General features: G+C 40.7%; 2 protein-coding genes across 2 annotated transcripts; both read left to right on the top strand.

Annotated features, from left to right (window-relative positions):
- Positions 1-5541: 5541 nt before the first annotated feature.
- Positions 5542-9593, top strand: LOC142968394 (actin, alpha cardiac muscle 1-like). Its single transcript, XM_076108246.1, has 7 exons — positions 5542-5637; positions 6121-6259; positions 6528-6852; positions 6936-7097; positions 7459-7650; positions 9059-9240; positions 9319-9593. Exons 2-7 carry the CDS (start codon positions 6131-6133, stop codon positions 9460-9462), a joined length of 1134 nt encoding a protein of 377 aa, XP_075964361.1. The 5' UTR covers positions 5542-5637; positions 6121-6130; the 3' UTR covers positions 9463-9593.
- A 1657-nt stretch (positions 9594-11250) lies between these two features.
- On the top strand, positions 11251-12924 carry LOC142968440 (gap junction delta-2 protein). Its single transcript, XM_076108298.1, has 2 exons — positions 11251-11339; positions 12081-12924. Exons 1-2 carry the CDS (start codon positions 11269-11271, stop codon positions 12922-12924), a joined length of 915 nt encoding a protein of 304 aa, XP_075964413.1. The 5' UTR covers positions 11251-11268.
- The last annotated feature ends 7671 nt before the right edge of the window (positions 12925-20595 follow it).

The following is a 20595-nucleotide window of genomic DNA, read 5'->3' as shown; positions in this document are numbered from 1 at the left end:
TTGTTTAATTCCATTTCTTTTAGGCTAGTTGTTAGTTTCAACTCATGTGACTCAACCGAGTGTGCTCTGAGCTTTCGTGACAAATAGGGCAGGGAGTGCTTGTAAATTACCATTTTCATCTGGCACATACTAATTTAGTGACCTCAAGTCACCCTTTGCTTCATTGCTGCTGTGGGGGTCAGTCCAGTTTGCTTCAGCTGAGCTTCGAGGCCAGAGGTAATGTTGTTCAAAGGAGTTGATCCTTTCATGAAAAAATAAACTATCATGAAAGGTTTTATTTTCTGCTATTATTAATTTTTTTTTTTTTTCAGGCATATATTTGAGGTAATTGTACTTGACTGGAGTATTTACATTTTTTAGATACTTTGTCATTCTACATCACCACATTTCAGGAAGAAATATCTTACACTTTAACTTGACCACATTACTTCTGACAGCTGTAGAGACCGGCTACTTTGCAAAACATATGCAGCTTTTAAAGTGGGATTTCTATTCAGTGGAAAAGACAAATTTCTTTCTTACCAAGTCATTTTAATCTGGAATTAATTAATTAATAACTTAATTATTTTTTTGCAAAAATGAAAAGGTCTCAAAGGAATTCTTAAATTGTAACTGTTAAGCAAAGATTTTAGTATTGTATTGATACATTTGGAGGCTTTTGCTGATTAAAAGGTATGATATACAGACACATTGTCAGCTGCTGTTTGTAAACACCGGCTCAACAAGCGAACAAGAGAGAGAGGGGGAGAGAGAGAGAGAGCACAGTGAGCGAGCTAGAGAGTGAATGAAAAGAGGGGCCGGCGTCAGTGAGAACAAAGCAGTGAATCAGAAGATTAAAACATTCTGGCTGTTTCATGACGGTCATGTTTTTAAGCACAAATAAACACACCAACCACACAAACCAACAATCTGCTCACTGTTGTTTAAAGGTAAAACTCATTAAATGTGGAATTACCCAGTGGAATTTCAAATAACTTTTGAAGGCGAACTTTACACTGTCTACAGCAAACTTCACAGTAAGTTTACTGCAGAGGCCTATTTCGGCTGAACAGTCCTGCTGGGGCACCTTTTCCACTTTTATCTTGTGATGCACTTTTGAAGCTGGTGAGTCAAAAAGTAAAACATGAAACAGAATCACAGTCCAAATGAAATCCCAGTGGAGCAGATGGGGGGTTATAAGGACATGCGATAGAGAAGAGATCAAATGACACATTGATGTACACCTGAACTATATTGGAAAAAAAACAACATGTTAGAACGACTAATATCGTATTGCTGTAGAAGCTCATATGCAAGACTATCAGAGAGCAAAAGCCTATTTAGCTGAACTTCTTCTTGGTGTGTACTAAACTCACATGCTTTCCTATCAGTTTTGACTGGCACTGCACATTTGGTGCTACCACCAAAATAGCTCAGGATTCAATACTTAGGGACCCCTATAAAGAATTATCAAAATACTCTTGCTGAGCAGCCTACCTGCAAATCTGGGTAGCTGTCTTTTTTGTAGCCTATTTAAATTTGATTCATGAATATTTAAATTTCAATCCAAAGCGCTTCAGATTTCTGTGTTTTTGGCATTCTTAGCAGACGACACAGCGGGCGATAGTCCTTGAAGCCAAGATGACAGTGCCTCACTGAGAGGCTACAAGAGAGAGAGAGGGGGGGCAAGCTGGTGAATTTTTCATTGGGGTCTGATACTGGTTGTGGACAACGCCTGCTTCTACTGGCTGCAAGGACCCTTGGGAGGGAGGAAGGGAGAGAGAGCGAGAGAGAGGCCTGCCCATACATTAACCACATACTGCTCTGTAATTTCACCCTCACATTCACAAACGGGCACGAATGCACACACAAACACACAAAGTGGAGTGGGTACCAAGGTGGAGTGGGTACACTGGTAAATGGCTATTGTAGGAAATGTCAGCTTGCAAGACGTCAAAGTGGGCAAGAGGAAGAGCTTTTCCTAGTTTCTAGTTTCCTAATGACTACATTTGAAGATTTTTTTCTTGTTTTTTTCCAGAGGGTTGGAGGTTGGATAATGTCGTAGTTTCAGCCTAGAAGGTAGCTTTGGGGAGGGCCATAGCTACCATTGAGGCCATGTCCTCTGCTTATTTAGGAGCCTGAGAGGACCAAACAACCTGAGAGGAGTTTACAGTTATTCAGTTAAGAATTTAAACATGGTTGGCAGTTTACATTAGACTAAATAAATTAGATTTTACAAGTTTGAAAAACATGTTTGGATCCTTAGAATAGATAAGATGGTCAATTGATCATTTTAAAATAAGAAAATAAGAAAAATACAAAAGGTAGAAGAGTTTCCTGATATATCAACAACATATAAAAAAATCTATTTTCTTATAGGTGCATGCAAAATAAATAATGCATTTTGGTTGGAAAATATTTTTTCAATATGATGCATTTCAGCATTTGTTTAAAAGACTAAACGATTAGCCAATAATTTGTTTAGTTGATCAAATATATTGTTAAACAATTCAAAATATCGATTCATTGTTTAAATTAATTATTAAGACAAAAATATCAGATTATTTATATTAAATGTTACAGTTTATTTCATTATATAGTTAATATTTTTTGTATACTGTTTATTGGACAAACAAAAGTAATTTTATGACATCACCTTAGGTTCTTATGATGGGGCAATTTTACAGTCTAAACACCTAATCATAACAATAAATAATGAAAATAATCATTCGTTGCAGCCCTAATTTGTTTGAGAGACATTTTCTATTTAATTTATAATAAATAGGATATATTTCCTTTCCAAGTTTGATCGTTTGGTACACTTAAATATTGATGCTGTTCCATTTTGTTGAATTTCATTATGTTGCAATTAGATAATAAACATAAACAAAACTTAGATTTTGTGTTCCAGCTCGTAAATCTGTAACTTCCCCCTCCTAAAGTCAGAACCTATTTTCCGAGTGTCTCTTCAGTGCAGTCCCAAAACATGTGGCCTATGAGCCTATTACATAACAGATGTTCATAAAGTATACAAAATAAAAAAAAACGTGCATTTTAGGAAAGTGAAACTCACTGTCCAAAGTATCAAGAATAATGCAAATATGTGCTGTATAACAGCAGCCATACTGACAGCGATCTGAGCCCTGTGCTACTTTAAGGTACCGAGCGGAAGACTTTAACATAATCCGACAGCTCTTCACGTATTCAGTGCACAGGCCAGAGAGAGAGAGAGAGGACTCCCAATTTTCACTGAGCAATATGTTTCATGTCTTCTTTAGCTTTGACCTTTGAATGGCCCCTGATGCTCGGCACAGATAAATGTGCCATGTTGGAAAGAACAAAGTGCTTTCAGACCATTTGTATTGAGCGAGCTTTTGATGAACACCTCAAATGCTACAATCCAGCATGGGGACATTCCCATATATGTGCACATTATTGATTTAGGTACAAAACCTTGCCTGCATCAGGCAAAGGACTTCCCCTCAGGGTTTGTTTTTTGTGTAAAAGGCTTGTACTCTGTTTATGATGTGAAATGATAAAATCAATAGTTTTTTTTTTTGTTCTAGACGATTTTGTCCTTATTATCTCATGAGGCCGATCTCCACAGGGGTCAGTAGCAGCAGATAAAGTGAAAGTCACACTACAGGACTGCTGGAGCAACCTCCGAGTGTCTAATCCCGGCTCTGGCATGAAACTTTCACACCCGTGGCTGCTCCGAAAATGAGCACAACAAATGTTTTAAAATGTAACACTACCATATCTACATCCTGAGCCCTTGCCCTATAGCAGTGATAGCACCTGAACACACTATGAAAAAAGATAGCGGCAAACACTGAAATATCATTTGATAACAATTTCATATTTTGGCACAAGGGCAAACGAATGTTGAAAGTCCACCTGTCCCTCTTGATCTTAACAGTTCTGTTCTCCATAGACAAACTTAACTAAGCTCTGGTCATAAAATGTTATCATTATTTGAATACTGGGGCAAAATGATGCTTAAAGCAGACCACAGTCTACCATTCATTACATAAGACCAAAACAAAGAGTCACACAGTGAAGGGTTATGGCTCGGGGTCGGGTGACAGCAGCATATGATTCATGGCTTGCTGTGCCCTTTTGTCTTGTCCTCCTTGTGGTGGGACCGTCCACTGCTCTTAGCCAATGTTATTTCACAGCCTTCAGAGCTCGCTCCCTGTCTGTTTCAAGTAAACCGGCAATGTCATTTCCTGTGTCTTGTTCTTTCCTTAGTGCAGAAATAAAGAAAGAAATATGGCATGTGTCACAACAAGAGATGTTCCTTTTTCTTCATTGTTTTGATGTCGTAAACAAACAAAAAAAAGTATCAGCATTGCTTTTGATTTATCTGTAACGGTTTCTTACATGGCCAAATGTATTGTCTTGACTTTTATTGGATAAAAAGGTAATTACCAGACCAGTGGCTGGTGTTTGAGGGACCAGTATGTGTTCAGACAGAGGAAGAGAAATATGCCAAGGAGAATAAATTCAATGCACCTTTGATATTATACCCAGGCCAAAGTATTTCTTCCTGTTCGATTTTTATTTTGACTGAATATTGTGTGTTGCCGTTTGAACAGGATATTGAAAAATGTTTTAGCATATGGTTTGCATTACGATGTATCTATAAAATGTCAATCAAAGTGAAAAGATGCAAATGGTATACTACGAAAGCATGACTAAACCATGAATTTTAATCATTTCAAAATTTTCCATATGCAGACACAGCGTGTTACATGGCCACCACATCAATAACGTCCAAGCAGCTCATTATAATTATGGAAACGTATTGATTTTATGCAAATGAAATATATTAATGTATCGGCAAAATATATATTTTCATTTTCCATATGGTGTGTCCAGCTGCATGCTTTTGTTTTTAAAATATGTGCATGCTTGAGGTTTATTAAAACTGTATTCACGCTGTACTAAAATGGGTATGTCTGGTCCAAAGCAGTGGCTTCCCCCTCTTTGTTCACACAAATCTGAAATGTGGGGTTTGGAGCTTCTAAAAGCGTGAAACAGCTGCTGGCACCAGCTGTGTGGCACAAGTGGTCTCTCTATTTTGTATTGTAGAGCTACATGTGTGCTGCCAGTCTGAACTCATTTATGCTTAGGAGACACAGACACAGACACACAAAATGGATTAACGTATTATTTAGAATACCAAAAACTGTGGATATTTATTACTTTTACAAGTCATCAGACCCTTGTTTGGTTATTCAGATATGTGGCTTGGGTATTGGCTCTTTCTGTTTAAAATATATTGATTCTGCTGATGATGGCTTGTGTCCTTCAATTGGATGTTTTATTCAGGTTGTCTTTCTTAAAACACGGCTATTTTATGAATATTATACTGACATAATAATAATAATTTATCGTGATTTATGGGTAGAGAAAGGATCAAAGGGAAGTCTGTCATCGTCTGTCTGTCTGTCCTCAACGCTGTCCTGCAGGCGGCAGGGCACAGATGTCCGCGTGGGAGTTCCCTCTATCTGCCATGCCCTTCATGGAGTGGCTGTTGTCAATGGGGCAATGGGCTACCAAATATGGACACTTGTCTGGGTATAAATTGGTCCGACGTGACAATTCGGTACCCCCGGTTTACACACTCAAGATCCGGCGCCGAGTGCTGATCTGGTGAGTACTGCATGGATGACCGAAAAACTGAAAAGAGCCAACCAGTGGATTTATAACAAGAGGAACGATACATTTTAACACGAACGGCCGTGTCTTCCACCTTTACTTAACCAAATGTCAACATCTTACAAAAACGAATCATCTAACAACATCGACAGCTTCGTTCTGCGGATTGTGGATTAAAGTTGTTGTGATCACTAAAACAATAATAACAGTTTACAGTTTAGTGACCCGGCAAAGAAAATCCGAAGACTAACCCTTGCACCCTTCTAGACTATATAATATTACCATCAGCAACAGGCACAACTAGTCAACAGTCAATTGTTTTTTTTTTGTCCACAAAAAGCGACATTATTTGTGTTTGTTGTGTCTGAAAAGAAGGAAAAACTTCAATCACCCATTCCAAACAAACAGGTGATTTTAATGCTGGATCTAACAGTGCCACTGTGTGGGTGTGCACGCGCACCGCCGTGTGTGTTTCAGAGCTGACATCATGTGTGACGACGAAGAGACTACTGCCCTGGTGTGTGATAACGGCTCCGGCCTGGTGAAGGCTGGGTTCGCCGGTGATGACGCACCTCGCGCCGTCTTCCCCTCCATCGTTGGTCGCCCCCGTCACCAGGTGAAGTAAACTATGAGTCCACACACGTTCAAGATGAATATCACTTTCAGTTGTTTGCATCAAACAATCGATGGCCTTGGGCCAGGTCCACCGTGCGTAATTGCGCACCAAAATTACCTCGTCTTTTTTTCAACTGATAACTGAGGAAAACAGGCCGTTCATTATTCTGAAAAAAGTTAAATTCTGCGTATAGTGGTAGTTATGATACCCTGTGATGGTGTAAGTTATCCACCACGTCACAAATTTCCATGATCCTTGTTGTTATCAGGGCGTCATGGTTGGCATGGGCCAGAAGGACTCCTACGTCGGCGATGAGGCACAGAGCAAAAGAGGCATCCTGACCCTAAAGTACCCCATCGAGCACGGCATCATCACTAACTGGGACGACATGGAGAAAATCTGGCACCACACCTTCTACAACGAGCTGCGCGTGGCCCCAGAGGAGCACCCCACCCTGCTGACTGAGGCCCCCCTCAACCCAAAGGCCAACAGAGAGAAGATGACCCAAATCATGTTCGAGACTTTCAATGTCCCTGCAATGTACGTGGCTATCCAGGCCGTACTGTCCCTGTACGCCTCTGGACGTACCACAGGTGTGAAAGATTTGTTAAGTGTGAACAAGATTTTGTTCAGTGAGTTAATACGTTGAATTACATGTTCACGTATGCATCATCAGGTATTGTGCTGGACTCCGGTGACGGTGTGACCCATAACGTGCCCATCTACGAGGGTTACGCTCTTCCTCACGCCATTATGCGTTTGGATTTGGCTGGTCGTGACCTCACAGATTACCTCATGAAGATCCTGACTGAGCGTGGATACTCTTTTGTAACAACCGGTGAGTAGACTACTAATTCATAATTATGACGAATTTGGGTTGGTCATATCATCATAGCATCGTGTAGGCCTACTGTATTATCAAGTTGTCATTACTTTAATTTATTTACACACCATGACTCTAAACATTGAAAGAAAAAAACCGTTTCTGTTTGATGTTCCAATCATTTACCTGCATGTTAAAGTTGGTTAAAAATTGAAATAATGAACTTTGATTTGGAGAAAGTAAACTTTTCATTTCAAGAAATTGTTTGAGCAATTGCAAACCAGGTGAAAATACTTTTCAGGCGCATTAAACAATCCTCACATTGTCTTTGGTGATGCACATTTGACTGACTATAAACAAATATGATCCCCTCCAGCTGAGCGCGAGATCGTGCGTGACATCAAGGAAAAGTTGTGCTACGTGGCTCTGGACTTTGAGAATGAGATGGCCACCGCCGCCTCCTCTTCCTCCCTGGAGAAGTGCTACGAGTTGCCCGATGGTCAGGTCATCACCATTGGCAACGAGCGTTTCCGCTGCCCAGAGACTCTCTTCCAGCCCTCATTTATTGGTGTGTAAGAGCGAGAGCAGACATCGAAGACTTAATTTAGTTGTAGTGACAATGCCCCATTAGGAGCTTTAAATGTGTCACACAGTGATTTGATATTTAATTCTTAATTGTCATTTAAGTTAGCCTTAACCCTTTGATACACAAGCTATGCAAACCCCTTCTAAGGCACAACATGGGTCAAAAATGACCCGTATTGACCTACAATGTTATTTCATGCACGGCTGAGGGTTTCTTTGCTATATTTTTGGAAATCAATATATTTCATCATTTAATATTAATATATATAGTTTTTGATTACCACAAATCCTTATTTTAATTTTTCCTTTCTTAATTTATGAACTAAAATAGTTTTTGTATTACTATATCAAGTTTACACACATGGCTCAAAAATGACCCATGTGTGAATGTGATAAAAATGAAAATAAGACATATTATAAGAATGATTTTGTTAAAAATTATTATTTTAGCAGTGATTTGGACCAAAGAATTACACATTTAATATATGAAATGTTTACTTTGTCACACTCACACATAACATACACCATACAACCGATAACACTGATATTGAACTTAAACCACACCCTCTCACACACTTAAACCACACCCTCTCACACCCACCTAAACCACGCCCCTCTCTCTCACACACACACACACTTAAACCACGCCCCATCACACACCTAAACCACGCCCCTATCACATTTAAACCACGCCCATATCACACTTAAACCACACCCCTATCACACACTTAAACCACGCCCCTATCACACTTAAACCACGCCCATAGCACACTTAAACCACACCCCGATCACACACTTAAACCACGCCCCTATCACACTTAAACCACGCCCATATCACACTTAAACCACACCCCTATCACACACTTAAACCACGCCCCAATCACGCACTTAAACCACGCCCCTATCACACTTAATTAAAACTCTGTCTGGTCACTTTTGACCCATGTTGTGTATCAAAGGGTTAAGTATATAAAATAATCTTTCTAATAAACAAATACATTAGATTTTCACAGAACAATTTTTATTCTTATGTTATTAGGAAAAAAAAGAATTTTAAGCTAAGATAATATCTTATCAAATCAGAATTAACACCGGTTGAATGGGTATTTTTTTCGCAAAATTGACGTGCTTATTGCTCATATTAGTGATTTGCTGGCTAAATATAATCCCCAACTGGTGGTCACAGTTTATCCAACTTCGGCTTCACTACTTCATAGGCGATAAATAGACATCTAAAGCAGGGGTTTATTGTTCACATTTGTGCCATGGAGCGCGCAGCTGTTGGCGGAGCTGTCCATTTCAGCACCTGCTACGACAGCTGTCGCCGGTGTCGGATGTGTTCTTTGCAGTGGTGGGTAAAACCCACTAACTTGTCCGCTGTATTTGCACAGGTATGGAATCTGCTGGTATTCACGAAACCACCTACAACAGCATCATGAAGTGTGACATTGACATCCGTAAGGACCTGTACGCCAACAACGTCATGTCCGGCGGCACCACCATGTACCCTGGTATCGCTGACCGCATGCAGAAGGAGATCACTGCTCTAGCCCCCACCACCATGAAGATTAAGGTGACCGACTGTTCAGTGAATATGAATGTGACATTTCAATGAGCAGATCCCGAGATTAACAAATGTGTTTGTGTTTAGATTATTGCCCCCCCTGAGAGGAAGTACTCGGTGTGGATCGGCGGATCCATCCTCGCCTCTCTGTCCACCTTCCAGCAGATGTGGATCAGCAAGCAAGAGTATGATGAGGCTGGACCCTCCATCGTCCACCGGAAGTGCTTCTAAGCGCCAGACTGCCCCCTTCCTCACCTTCGGTTACCTCCCCCTTTCTGGGTTAGAATTCGTGTGTTGTCGTCAAATTTTACACTCAACTGCAATGTATATGTAGATATGTACAGATGTATGAATAAACGAGAACCGGGACTCATCTTTATCTATTTATTTCCAGTTTAAATCTGAAACATAAGGGTGTTTTTCAGGATGTGGATTAGGATCTATAAAAATCTCCCGCTCTGTCTCTCGAAAGCAGCCAGGCTCTGCCCTTCCGTCACGTGATGGATGAGTAAAGGTTATTAAAGATTTGAATTAGAAAAGATTACAGGGAGCGGAGAGGATAAGCCACCTCAGGAGAAATTAACCGCAAAAAGTTCTATTGAGTAAAAACACTGCTGTCACGTGATCGGTAATCCCCAGTTTCCCAGATTCAACAAAGTACTCTCACTATACCTGTAAACCTACTGAATACATTTAGTTGACGCTAATAATATATAGAATACATGGTTATATTAAACAATTTCCGAAATAGATATACAGAAAAATCTTCTTGACAGCTGAAGAATGCAATAAATAAATTAACGGAAATCGTAGTTTTTTAGGCTATACATGCAATGTAAATATATTGTAAAGCCACTCAATTCAGTTTAAAGAGACAAACGCACTATAATAATCAGTATCAAACCACACAATAGTCTAATATTAGTGCATACACAATGCAGCGTTCTAAATTGATCAAATCTCAGAGCGCTATATACAGGGCGGGGTCACATATTTTGCTTCTATTTTTAAACCTCCACAGAGAGAGAGAGAGAGAGAGAGAGAGAGAGAGAGAGAGAGGCAGACAGACAGGCAAGCAGGCAGGCTGCCTTGTAAAGCGATTAGCAACTCGGATGGTACTTTCACTCACTGTATCCAGACCATCTTTGCCCGAAGTAAAAACAACAGCTCTACCAGCCGGGCCAGCAGTCTGCACAATGGGGAGGGATACCTCTGGGCAAGCGGGGCAGTCCGCTCCAAGACAGAAGATTGGGTCCATTTATTAAACTGTATATGTTTCAGATATAAGCATATATAAAATGTGATATGCTGCATATAGTATTGTCTTGCCCCAGAAGGATGGGCATTGTTGAAGTGCACATGTGGTTATGTAGCTCAGTGAGTTGAGTGTGATAACAATACAGCCAGGGTTGGGGGTTTGATTCTCAGGTGGAGCCACCCATGCGAAAATGTATAAACTGAAAAAGCCTAACACTCTGAACACAATCGTCCAGTATCCACTGAATTGTGAACGCTATATATAAAACTGAAATATTGAAAATCAGAAGTCCTGGTACTCCTGGCTGCGCTCCACCGACCTGTCTGTGCGTACGTGACGCATGGGAGGGGGGAGACTACTTAAAGGCGGATTAACGCTGGCAAGACATTAAATCCAACCTCCCTCCATCCAGACGCAGCGCGCAGCCCATCAACCTGACCTGAAGATCGAAAATAGGAGGGCTTATAGTAATCAGCCCTTCAGACTCCCATGACAAGGAAAAGTGTGGCAACGTCGTGGGAGCGCTCGGCACACACAGCAGGACGCTTACTGGCGCTGTGCGCTCAGCACATAACCAACCAGATAGCGCGCAGAGAGACGGAGAGAAACCGGGACGACAGCAGCATCCCGTGACGGATGCATTTTTTAGCTAAAATCGGACGTTCTGGAGACTGAAAACAACGAGAGTCAGAGAGAAACAGGACGGGAAATAACGCGTTTTTTTTGGAGGGATTTGAACAGAGTGCCGTTGTGCTCTAGTCTTCTCCGGATGCACAGAAATGGGGGAATGGACTATACTAGAGAGGCTCCTGGAGGCTGCTGTCCAGCAGCACTCTACTATGATAGGAAGGTAAGATGATCAACAAAAACAAGGAACAAACGAAGAAACGCAGCAGCCTCCAGGATCGTCTTTAGCATGGTTCCCAGTCCCCCGTTTCTGTGTTGTGCTTCAAGGATCTTCTGTAGCATGGTGCCCAGTCCTTCGTGTCTGTTTTGTGGATTTTTTGCTCTTGTTCCACAGATTTCCCTTTTTTCCTCCTTCTAAACGAGACAGCTAAGTAAATCAGTTGACAGCTGTCCTTTCAGAAGATGGGATGCTGTTGCAAACAGCCTAAACCAAACTAAAATTCACGCCATTTAATGTAGTCATCCATCCACTTGTCCCTTTGATGTTTGGTGTTGGTGAGTTTGAGTGGTGGTTGTGCACTCACGGGTGGCAGAAAGAGATCGAGAGAGAGTCGGCGTTGTCACCTCTCTCGGTTAACAAAGCTCACACAGGTACAATCAAAGCAATGGCAATTGCTCAGATGCCATTTCATTTCAGCCATCGAATCAGAAAACACACACCAAACAGACACACCAATACACGCATATTAACAAGAACACAGTAAAAAAGAAAAGAAAAGAAACACATCATCCTCAAGAGCGTCCTGTTTCAGCACTGGACAGCTCCCTAAATCCAACACACCCGAATTGGACTGTGAGCGCTCAAGCCATCGAGGCGGCGCACAACTGAACCACATTTGTATCAGTGAACACACATATATTTACACTTATTTTCACATTGTTTGTTTGTTTGCTTGCTTTTTAGGATCCTACTAACAGTGGTGGTCATCTTCCGGATTCTAATCGTAGCAATAGTTGGAGAGACTGTCTATGATGACGAGCAGACCATGTTTGTTTGTAACACCTTACAACCGGGCTGCAACCAGGCATGCTACGACAAGGCATTTCCCATTTCACACATTAGATATTGGGTTTTTCAAATCATCATGGTGTGCACCCCGAGTCTTTGTTTTATCACGTACTCGGTGCATCAGTCGGCCAAGCAGAAGGAGCGGCGGTACTCAACAGTCTATCTGACACTAGATAAGGATCAAGATTCACTCAAGCGAGACGAGAGCAAAAAGATAAAGAACACCATCGTTAATGGAGTACTTCAGAACACAGATAACTCCACCAAAGAAACCGAGCCGGACTGTTTAGAAGTCAAAGAGATCCCTAATTCGGCAATGAGAACTACAAAGTCCAAAATGAGGCGACAAGAGGGCATCTCCAGGTTTTACATCATCCAGGTGGTTTTCAGAAACGCGCTGGAAATAGGCTTTTTGGTTGGACAGTACTTCTTGTACGGATTCAACGTCCCGTCGGTGTACGAATGTGATCGCTACCCCTGCATTAAAGATGTCGAGTGCTACGTCTCCAGACCTACGGAGAAGACTGTGTTCCTGGTCTTCATGTTCGCGGTCAGCGGGTTTTGTGTGGTGCTGAACCTGGCAGAACTCAACCATTTGGGGTGGCGGAAAATCAAAACGGCCGTGCGAGGCGTGCAGGCTCGGCGGAAGTCCATTTATGAAATCAGAAATAAGGACTTGCCGAGGATGAGTGTGCCTAATTTTGGCCGCACTCAGTCCAGTGACTCTGCTTATGTGTAACACATGGAAAAGAAGCAGCGAAAAACATGTAAAAAAACCATGATGGACATGATGGACAGCTCCGCACGCCTAATTCGTGTCATGACTTTAAGAGTGGGCAGATTTCTTTGATTTGTTGGTCTTTTAATGACTTCATGGCAAGCGTGGGTTACACGTTTGTTTACTTATTTATTATTGCACTGATGCAACTTTTTAGTAACGTTTATACTCTGTAAGATGCTTAATGGAGACCATGTTAACGTGTTCACACATTTACTCCTTGTGGGCTTGTTCTGCTGTACTTGAAGAGAGTAAATGCAAAAATTGCACTAAGAGGTGAACACTCGAGGGCCTGACCTTACCCAAAACGTGCTACTGACCTGATGGTGTTTTTAAGACATTTTCTTTCCACCTGTTTTTGGCATCAACCTAATTAAATGGCATCATACACAGTGGTTAAAGGACAGATCTATCCTCCAGATTTATATTTGCATTGATATAAAAATCCTTACTAACTATGGTTCGACCTAGTTGAAATACATCATCGTAATTCATATTTTTATGTTGCCTGTGTTGCACCACTGACCTTAACATATGTAACCATTCCATTGCTTTATAGCTGACTTGCAAAACAATATCTGGTGAATTTGCTGCACACGCTAACGTCTGTGACTTCCTTAATTTATGACACACCAAAGCGCCCACTGCTTTTGTTTGTGAAGTGTTTTTCTTGCTTTTGTGTAATCAAGTGCCATACTTGTATATAAACATGATATATATGTATACATATAAATATATAAATATATAATAATCATCATGAAAGCTGATTCCCTGCTTGGATTATGCTAAATGCCGCCCAATTTTTTTATTTGCTTTTAAATGTGTTTGTTGTGATTTAAATGAAGAACAAAAAAATAACGATAAGATATACAGTTTTCTCCGTTTTATTTTGCAAATGACTGGAAAAAGAAATGAAATGCTAGTCTTTTTTTTATATCCAAGAAGTAAATGTTTCTCCTTAATCAAAGCTGATCGAAACTGAAAAATAGCACAAATTGACATTTTTATCAAAGAATGGGCACTAGAAATCTGCTCCGGTGCTACAGTTTTTCGTAATGGTTTCAATGTAACCAAATCAAGCCAGAAAAAAAAAAAGAACATCATTTTTTTCTGTGGAAAATAAAAGTGGGATTCATGTGTGCAATGTGTGAGGTGCAGTACTTTGCGTCTGCTACTCTAGCTTGTGTTGCCTGACCTATCACACAACCTACTGTATATAGTGGAAGTTTTGCCTTGGTGCAGTGAAAATGTTAGCCACACCCACTGACTCTGTACAAAAAACTCCCCACTGCAGGACACACCTTGAACAGAATCTCATCACTCTGCAATGTGTTGTAATACTGATGCAGCTTCCATAAGACATACCGATACTTATGCTCCATAACAGAGTGGTCTGAGGGAATTTTTAGTCTCTATGCATCAGATCCAACACTGCCCTTTATGATGCATTCTTTATATACATTCTCAGTGTCTCACTATGAACTTAGTTTGGGACTTTCCTTGTACTCTGCAGGAATAATAAAGAACCGATTATGATTCTGAATACTGAGGGAGTTGCCCTTTCTGCAGCTCTGCTCATGCTCTCTTCTCCAATTTGACAAAGGATGTAAGAAAGCAGCCTGAAGAGAGGGGAAGGTCGTGTACTCCTTGTGAAGGTCAGAATAAAAACAAAAGACGGAGTGAGGGGAAAAAGAGAAAGTGCTCAAGATGGCCACACAAGGGAGAGAGGGAGAATGAAATAAAGACACAGAGATAAAGTGAGATATCTGCAGCTGAGGTGATCTGGGAAGGGCTGGGCTCTTCATGATTTCCCTGCCTAGATGACTCTGCAAAGCCGGAAGAAATTGAAGAGCAGCAGCACCGGCACATCCATCTCCAACTCAGCAGGGACTCGAGAATTCTCCCTAAGTCATGAACTTAAAAAAAAAAGAAAAACAGAAGAAAGAAGAACCGTTTGTCAACTTCAATCTGATGCAATGCAGTGTATGCCTGTGTGCATCTTTGTCTCCCTCTCTTTTCTCTGCTGCTCATCTGTATGTTTTTTAGGCATTTAGTTTGTCCTTAAATGTTCTCCTACAAAACCTTTAAAACATGAGGGTTCTGCATACTTGAAAGCATCACAGAATTATAGGAAAATGTAAAATGAACCTTTACAAATAAAATATAAAAAGTAAATACAACAAAATTGTACTGTACTTTCAGCACAATGTCTAAATGCAACTGTCATAACGTGTTTGATGCTTTAGTCGTTTTATTTTCCTGCAATATTCGACCTGGTTTCAAACTCCAGCAAAATGGCAAAATTATTGAGGTATGTTCCAATGCAATTATGCATGCTGTCATGCAATTATATCATGTGAGTGTTGCAGCATTCAGCAGAGATTATACTGTACCTGTGTGTCTGCATTTTTTGTAGTCATGGCAGTCAGGTCACAGGCCACATAGAGGCTGGCAGACGGTATGTAAATTGTGTACAACACTTCACTTGGTTCAGATTCACACATCTAAGACGATGCAAATGCACTCGTTGTGGTGCTCCAGTAATCTCAAGACCCTATGCATTTATCGACTGGCCTTACCCATCCTGACAACTGCAGAAGAACACATCAAGGCTGCACGCAAGCTATTTTAAGACTACAAGGCAAAACACTGCAGGAACACCTCCAATTTCATGTGATTGCAGGTGCTAAGGGTGAAGGCAGAGATTGTTAGAGACGTATTTCCTCCCTTAATGTGAGTCATCGACGAAGAGACACCCTAATATTGAAGGAGAGGTCTTCTCCCTGGGTGTACACTGTGGGGGTGGAAGGCACTTAGATGACAAAGAAACTACTTTTATGAGCTATGTGGGCCACACTATCCACCATCATTCAGGATAAAAAAAAGATTAGAATTGAAGTTATCATATGCTGCACCCACTCATTTTTAGAGGTGTATGTCACTGTCAAAAAAATAAAAGATTATTTTTATCTCAAATTAAATTACCCACTTCAACGAAAATATGCACATACTCATAGAAATTCACATACATAAACACATTGCAGGACGTAATATAACAATATAAATATTCAGTACTTACATGTAAGCACTAATAAGCACGGTCTAAAGGTTGAATGTAATGTAATAAAATATTCTTAGGTCAGGAAGGCTGTTCCAGAGGAAAAAACCCAATATGTGAGTTTATGTTTCTGTTTATTTCTCCAGTGTAAAAAGTGGAACTCTCCAGTATAATCTAAGGAACATTTATCATGATTTAAAATCGGACTGGTTTCAGCATTACAATTGTGTGTCCTAGTACAGCAGTACGTACACATTTTTATGTAACATTTAAACTCAAAGATTTTGTCCGAAGGCCCTTCGTCTAACAGGAATTTTATTGTTTGGCACAGAACTGTAAAATGTTCCTGCTGTAGGGGAGGATAATAAAATAGATAAAATAAAAGGCCCTTTCGCTGTAATCATCTCTACGTCCTAACTTTAAAAAAAGAAGTGGCTTAGACAACTCTTCAACTTTAAAACAGAGCGTTGAAATGGGACCAGTCAAAATCATGATGACGTATCCATGTTTAATTATAAAATATATTTTCTACTTGTACATTAACCATTTAGATTTTTTCTTTAAACATTATGATTTACAGTAGCAGGTGTGTCATCATATCTTTAGCCACATAATAGTTTAGCTCCAGTCCTGAGTCTGTTGAAAACAGTCAAGGGAGACTGGGGGAGTAGTTTGGTGTTTGATAAGTAGATATCCTTGTTTCTTGGTTGTTCCCTCATGAACAGGACATCGAAAGAAAAAAAGAAAATTGTGATTTGGAATTGCAGGTATGATATATATATATATTGTGTGACCAGAGTGTGTTTCTATTTGAGGGACAAGGCCGGACTGGCAGAGGTGAGCGATGAAGCTAGAGTGCTGACACCTTTATTAACAATCACGGCAGCCACCTTACATCATACTGACAACTCCCCAGGAATTAGGTGTTAGATGAGGACAGTTGAACAGATTCCAAAATACAGCCAAATCAATCATAAGAGGACTCAGAATAATTGAAACTCTTCACATTATCTGGTGTCTGTCTGTGTATTTGTTTACTATGTGTGTTTTGTGTTTGTCTTAACTTATCTTATTAATTGATATTTACAAAGAAACTGCCCAACTAAATGTAACCATAGGACTATTATTTTAAAGAAAGAAAAATCCCAAAACATTGTTTTTCTTACAGCAGCCTCTGCTCAGTGTGGCCTTTAATTAATAAGAAAATGTGAACGATTAAACCAGAACTTTCACCCGAGAGTGAATTCTGCAATCCCTCTGCCACAAAAAACAAGCATGTCCACCCAATTTCTCCTCTTTTACCAATCTGAAAAGAGAAGGCTGGCTCCGGGGGAGCGCTGCTTTAATTCTGCCTTTTGCGCAGATGAATGCATGAAAGGGGGAGAGCAAACAGAAGGAAAAACAGTGAATGTGGGTCTTTTTGATGCACTCAGCCAGAAGCAATGAAATTAGCCTGGTTACTGCAGCACATATGCACGGCATAGCATGGCAAAGGCAGATATGGCAGACATTGAAACAAAACATACTTGATGTTTGCATCCATGTGGGGGAGGAAGCCGAAACGCATTTCTACAGTGTGACCAAGTTCCTAACTTTCTGTCTGCCAGGGGAGCAAAAGCATCCGCTCTGTTCTGACTGTAAAGTAGTTTTCTCTGTATCCAGCCGCAAGAATGTCTTTGCATCCTCACCACTGCCGCGCGTTATAGAAGATCAGGGAAGTAGAACACCAAACTTTTTTTCAACTTCTCCATTTTAATGAAATCTTCACAGTACAAGGACAAAAGGACAGAGAACATTTGACAGAGTCTGTACAGAGGGATTTGGCTGGGTCTGGTTGGTGGGTGGGCTGTTTTGGCTCATAGAAAAGGATTTGGTTGAAACTAAGCACTGGCACTGACAAAATATACCTGACAGACTTGACAGCAGATTAATTTCTCATCCATTTTTTTTAATGTGACCCCTGGATTAAGAACATTAGAGGATTATACACAGATTTGTCAACCAGAGGTTCGCAGTGGGACAGCCAGCACCTGGGCGAGGACACAATGCACCCAAACCCAAAAAAATTGATGCATTCATTCTCTTTTTAGCCAGGTTACTGTAGGTCAGGTTAAGAGAGAATTAGCTCGGGTGAAGTTAGAACTTTGAGAAAGAGACCAGATAACTTTCCCTTTTTGCATTTTACTATTTCTTTTCTCCACATTCAGCATTTTTCTGTTATGAGGCTCTAGCTTTTGGAGGCCAAAACCCTCAGAATGATACAATGTTCTGCAAATAGTGCACCAACTTTCTCTGGTAACGTATTTTGTCATTATTGCAAAACAAGCAGCGCCAAGCCACGCTGCAGCAAAAGCAAACCCTAAACAGTTTCCTGCTTGCGATGTCTCTAATTTCTTTTCTTGAAACTACTGCTTGTTCTAACTTTCTATGCCCCCTCGCCTCCTCTGCATTCTCTAATAGCTTGTACTACATACAGCACATTGACCCTGATAAATGTTTAGGTTCTGCACCATTACACAGCCAATAAAAATCAGTGTCTGGCAAGTCTTAATCAGACACGGAGCGTCCACCGGCCAATTGGACTTGTACCGATATAGAGGGTCCAGAATAGCAGAGTGCTTAGGAAGACGGAAGGGACATCGAGGCAGAAGTATGGAGCTATTAATTTACAGCGCACATTGAAATTAAATCACACACAGAGGAGAATGGGAATCACTACTGTGTATTACAAAGGCACACAGGGATGGAAGATAATACTCATCCTGTGAGATTTGTGGCTGCAGAATAAAAGGACCACATTTTAACTTGAAGCCAGATGAGCGACGAAGCTGCTGCTATAAAAAAACAATAAAAAAAACAAACGAAGACGGGCAATGAAATGCAAACAAAGAGAAAAAGAAACAAAGAAATATTGCTACTTTGATGGTGAATTCAGCTGTCTTAATCCCAGGGGAAGTGTAAGATTACACAATGTGGGTTGGACTGACTGACTCCGCCGCTGCTGCTTGGTTTGTTCATCATACTCTGCCTCACTGTGGCTTACCTTTGGACTCTGTATGAACCAGTCACAGTGCTGTCTCTTTTTTCCCCCACTTGATTTTCTGCGAGTGTCTCTATTTCTGCTTCCTCCTTTATTTCCCCCCCTCCTGCTAAAGAATCCACCTCCCTCTTTCTCCAACACGTTCCCTTCTACAATTCCTCCCTCATCGTTTCTCTTATCATCCTCAGTGTATTTCTGTTCTCTCCCTTTCTATATCTCCCACTCCTTCACCCATCCCCCCCCCCCCCCCCCCCCCCCCCCCCCTCCCATTTTGATGTGATGCCCCTTTGCCATTAATCACGTAGCTGCCGTTTTACTAAGCCTCAAAGAAAGGTATGAGATCACACTCAACATTGCAGCTCTTTGTCTTTTATTGATGCAGCAGATTTTAGAAACACCATGTTTGGGTTTTGAACAAATGCTTAGAAATAAAATTGGTGGAGGATTTAAGATGAATCTGGCAACAGCTCAGCTGTTATAGCAAAACACATTGCATTTTAAGTTAGACAAATGCTCTTTCAATATTTCAATATCTTCTATTGAATTGGTATGAAAATAAAGTTACAGGTCACACACTATGCTGGATAAATCTGAAATAGCAGTGAGACAGCTGAAAGATGACTCAGAGTTTAAACCTGTCACATATCCTTCATCAAAAGTCACAGATACCAGCATCCCACGTCTGTTTGCCGTAAAACTTTACTGATATCTCTGATCTTCCTGCATCTTGCCGATATGATGCAGAGCACTAACCCCAAAATTCCTGTTGGCTATGAACCATACTCCAATAGTGTATCAAAATGCAGCATTTGCCCAAGATGACCTATGATAGGACACACATAGTCAAAAACACACAAACACCCACATTCCCCACAAGCCTCCAAGCACACATGCTGAGCTGTTTCAAATGAAAACAGAGCTGCTGGGAAATTTATGTAGAAACGTATGCTGGCGTTGTTATTGCTGAGGTGTTAATTAGTCTGAGAAATCTTGCGTTAGACCCTCCTTCCAAGCCGACCAGTTACACACACATACACCCACCCCCCCCCACACACACACGCCTTACACCAGAAAATCAGCTATGTGCGCCAGAAGATGTCTTAGCTGTAAGCCACCTGAAATGTGTGCATGAAATCCCACTTGATAAGGAGAGATCAATTGTAATCTGAGTGTCATTCATTTCTATTTTGAAGCAGTAAATTTGTTAGTTGGACGAGATCGTGTAGCAGCCGGGCTTTGGCGTGCAGCAAGTGTTGATTGTGCTAATGATTCTCTGCTTTCTCATGCCAGCTTGTTTTTACAGCCAAAGGTGACACCGCCATGATTTCATATCATAATTAACACGCTGTATTTGGATGCTGTGTGTAGACGAAAGTCTAATCGAAAAGAAAGCATACATTAAATAAAATAATAAAAGCATAACCAATGTTAACAGAGATTAATGAATTACACTTTCAGCCGACCAATGTCTGGAAAAGTGGGGTTCATTCGAATTACTTTATATACTTAATATATAATAATACACCATATTTAT

Source organism: Anarhichas minor, unplaced genomic scaffold, assembly GCF_050575085.1.
Source record: "Anarhichas minor isolate MPS153535 unplaced genomic scaffold, ASM5057508v1 ptg000040l, whole genome shotgun sequence".
NCBI classification, from domain to species: Eukaryota; Metazoa; Chordata; class Actinopteri; order Perciformes; family Anarhichadidae; genus Anarhichas; species Anarhichas minor.
Note: the sequence above shows the minus strand (reverse complement) of the source record. Positions and strands in the feature narration are given on the sequence as shown.

Coding starts and splice junctions, on each gene's coding strand:
- LOC142968440 (XM_076108298.1), top strand. CDS start 11,269: ATGGGGGAATGGACTATACTAGAGAGGCTCCTGGAGGCTGCTGTCCAG. Junction 11,340..12,080: donor CACTCTACTATGATAGGAAG/GTAAGATGATCA, acceptor CTTGCTTTTTAG/GATCCTACTAACAGTGGTGG.
- LOC142968394 (XM_076108246.1), top strand. CDS start 6,131: ATGTGTGACGACGAAGAGACTACTGCCCTGGTGTGTGATAACGGCTCC. Junction 6,853..6,935: donor CGCCTCTGGACGTACCACAG/GTGTGAAAGATT, acceptor ATGCATCATCAG/GTATTGTGCTGGACTCCGGT. Junction 7,651..9,058: donor CTTCCAGCCCTCATTTATTG/GTGTGTAAGAGC, acceptor GTATTTGCACAG/GTATGGAATCTGCTGGTATT.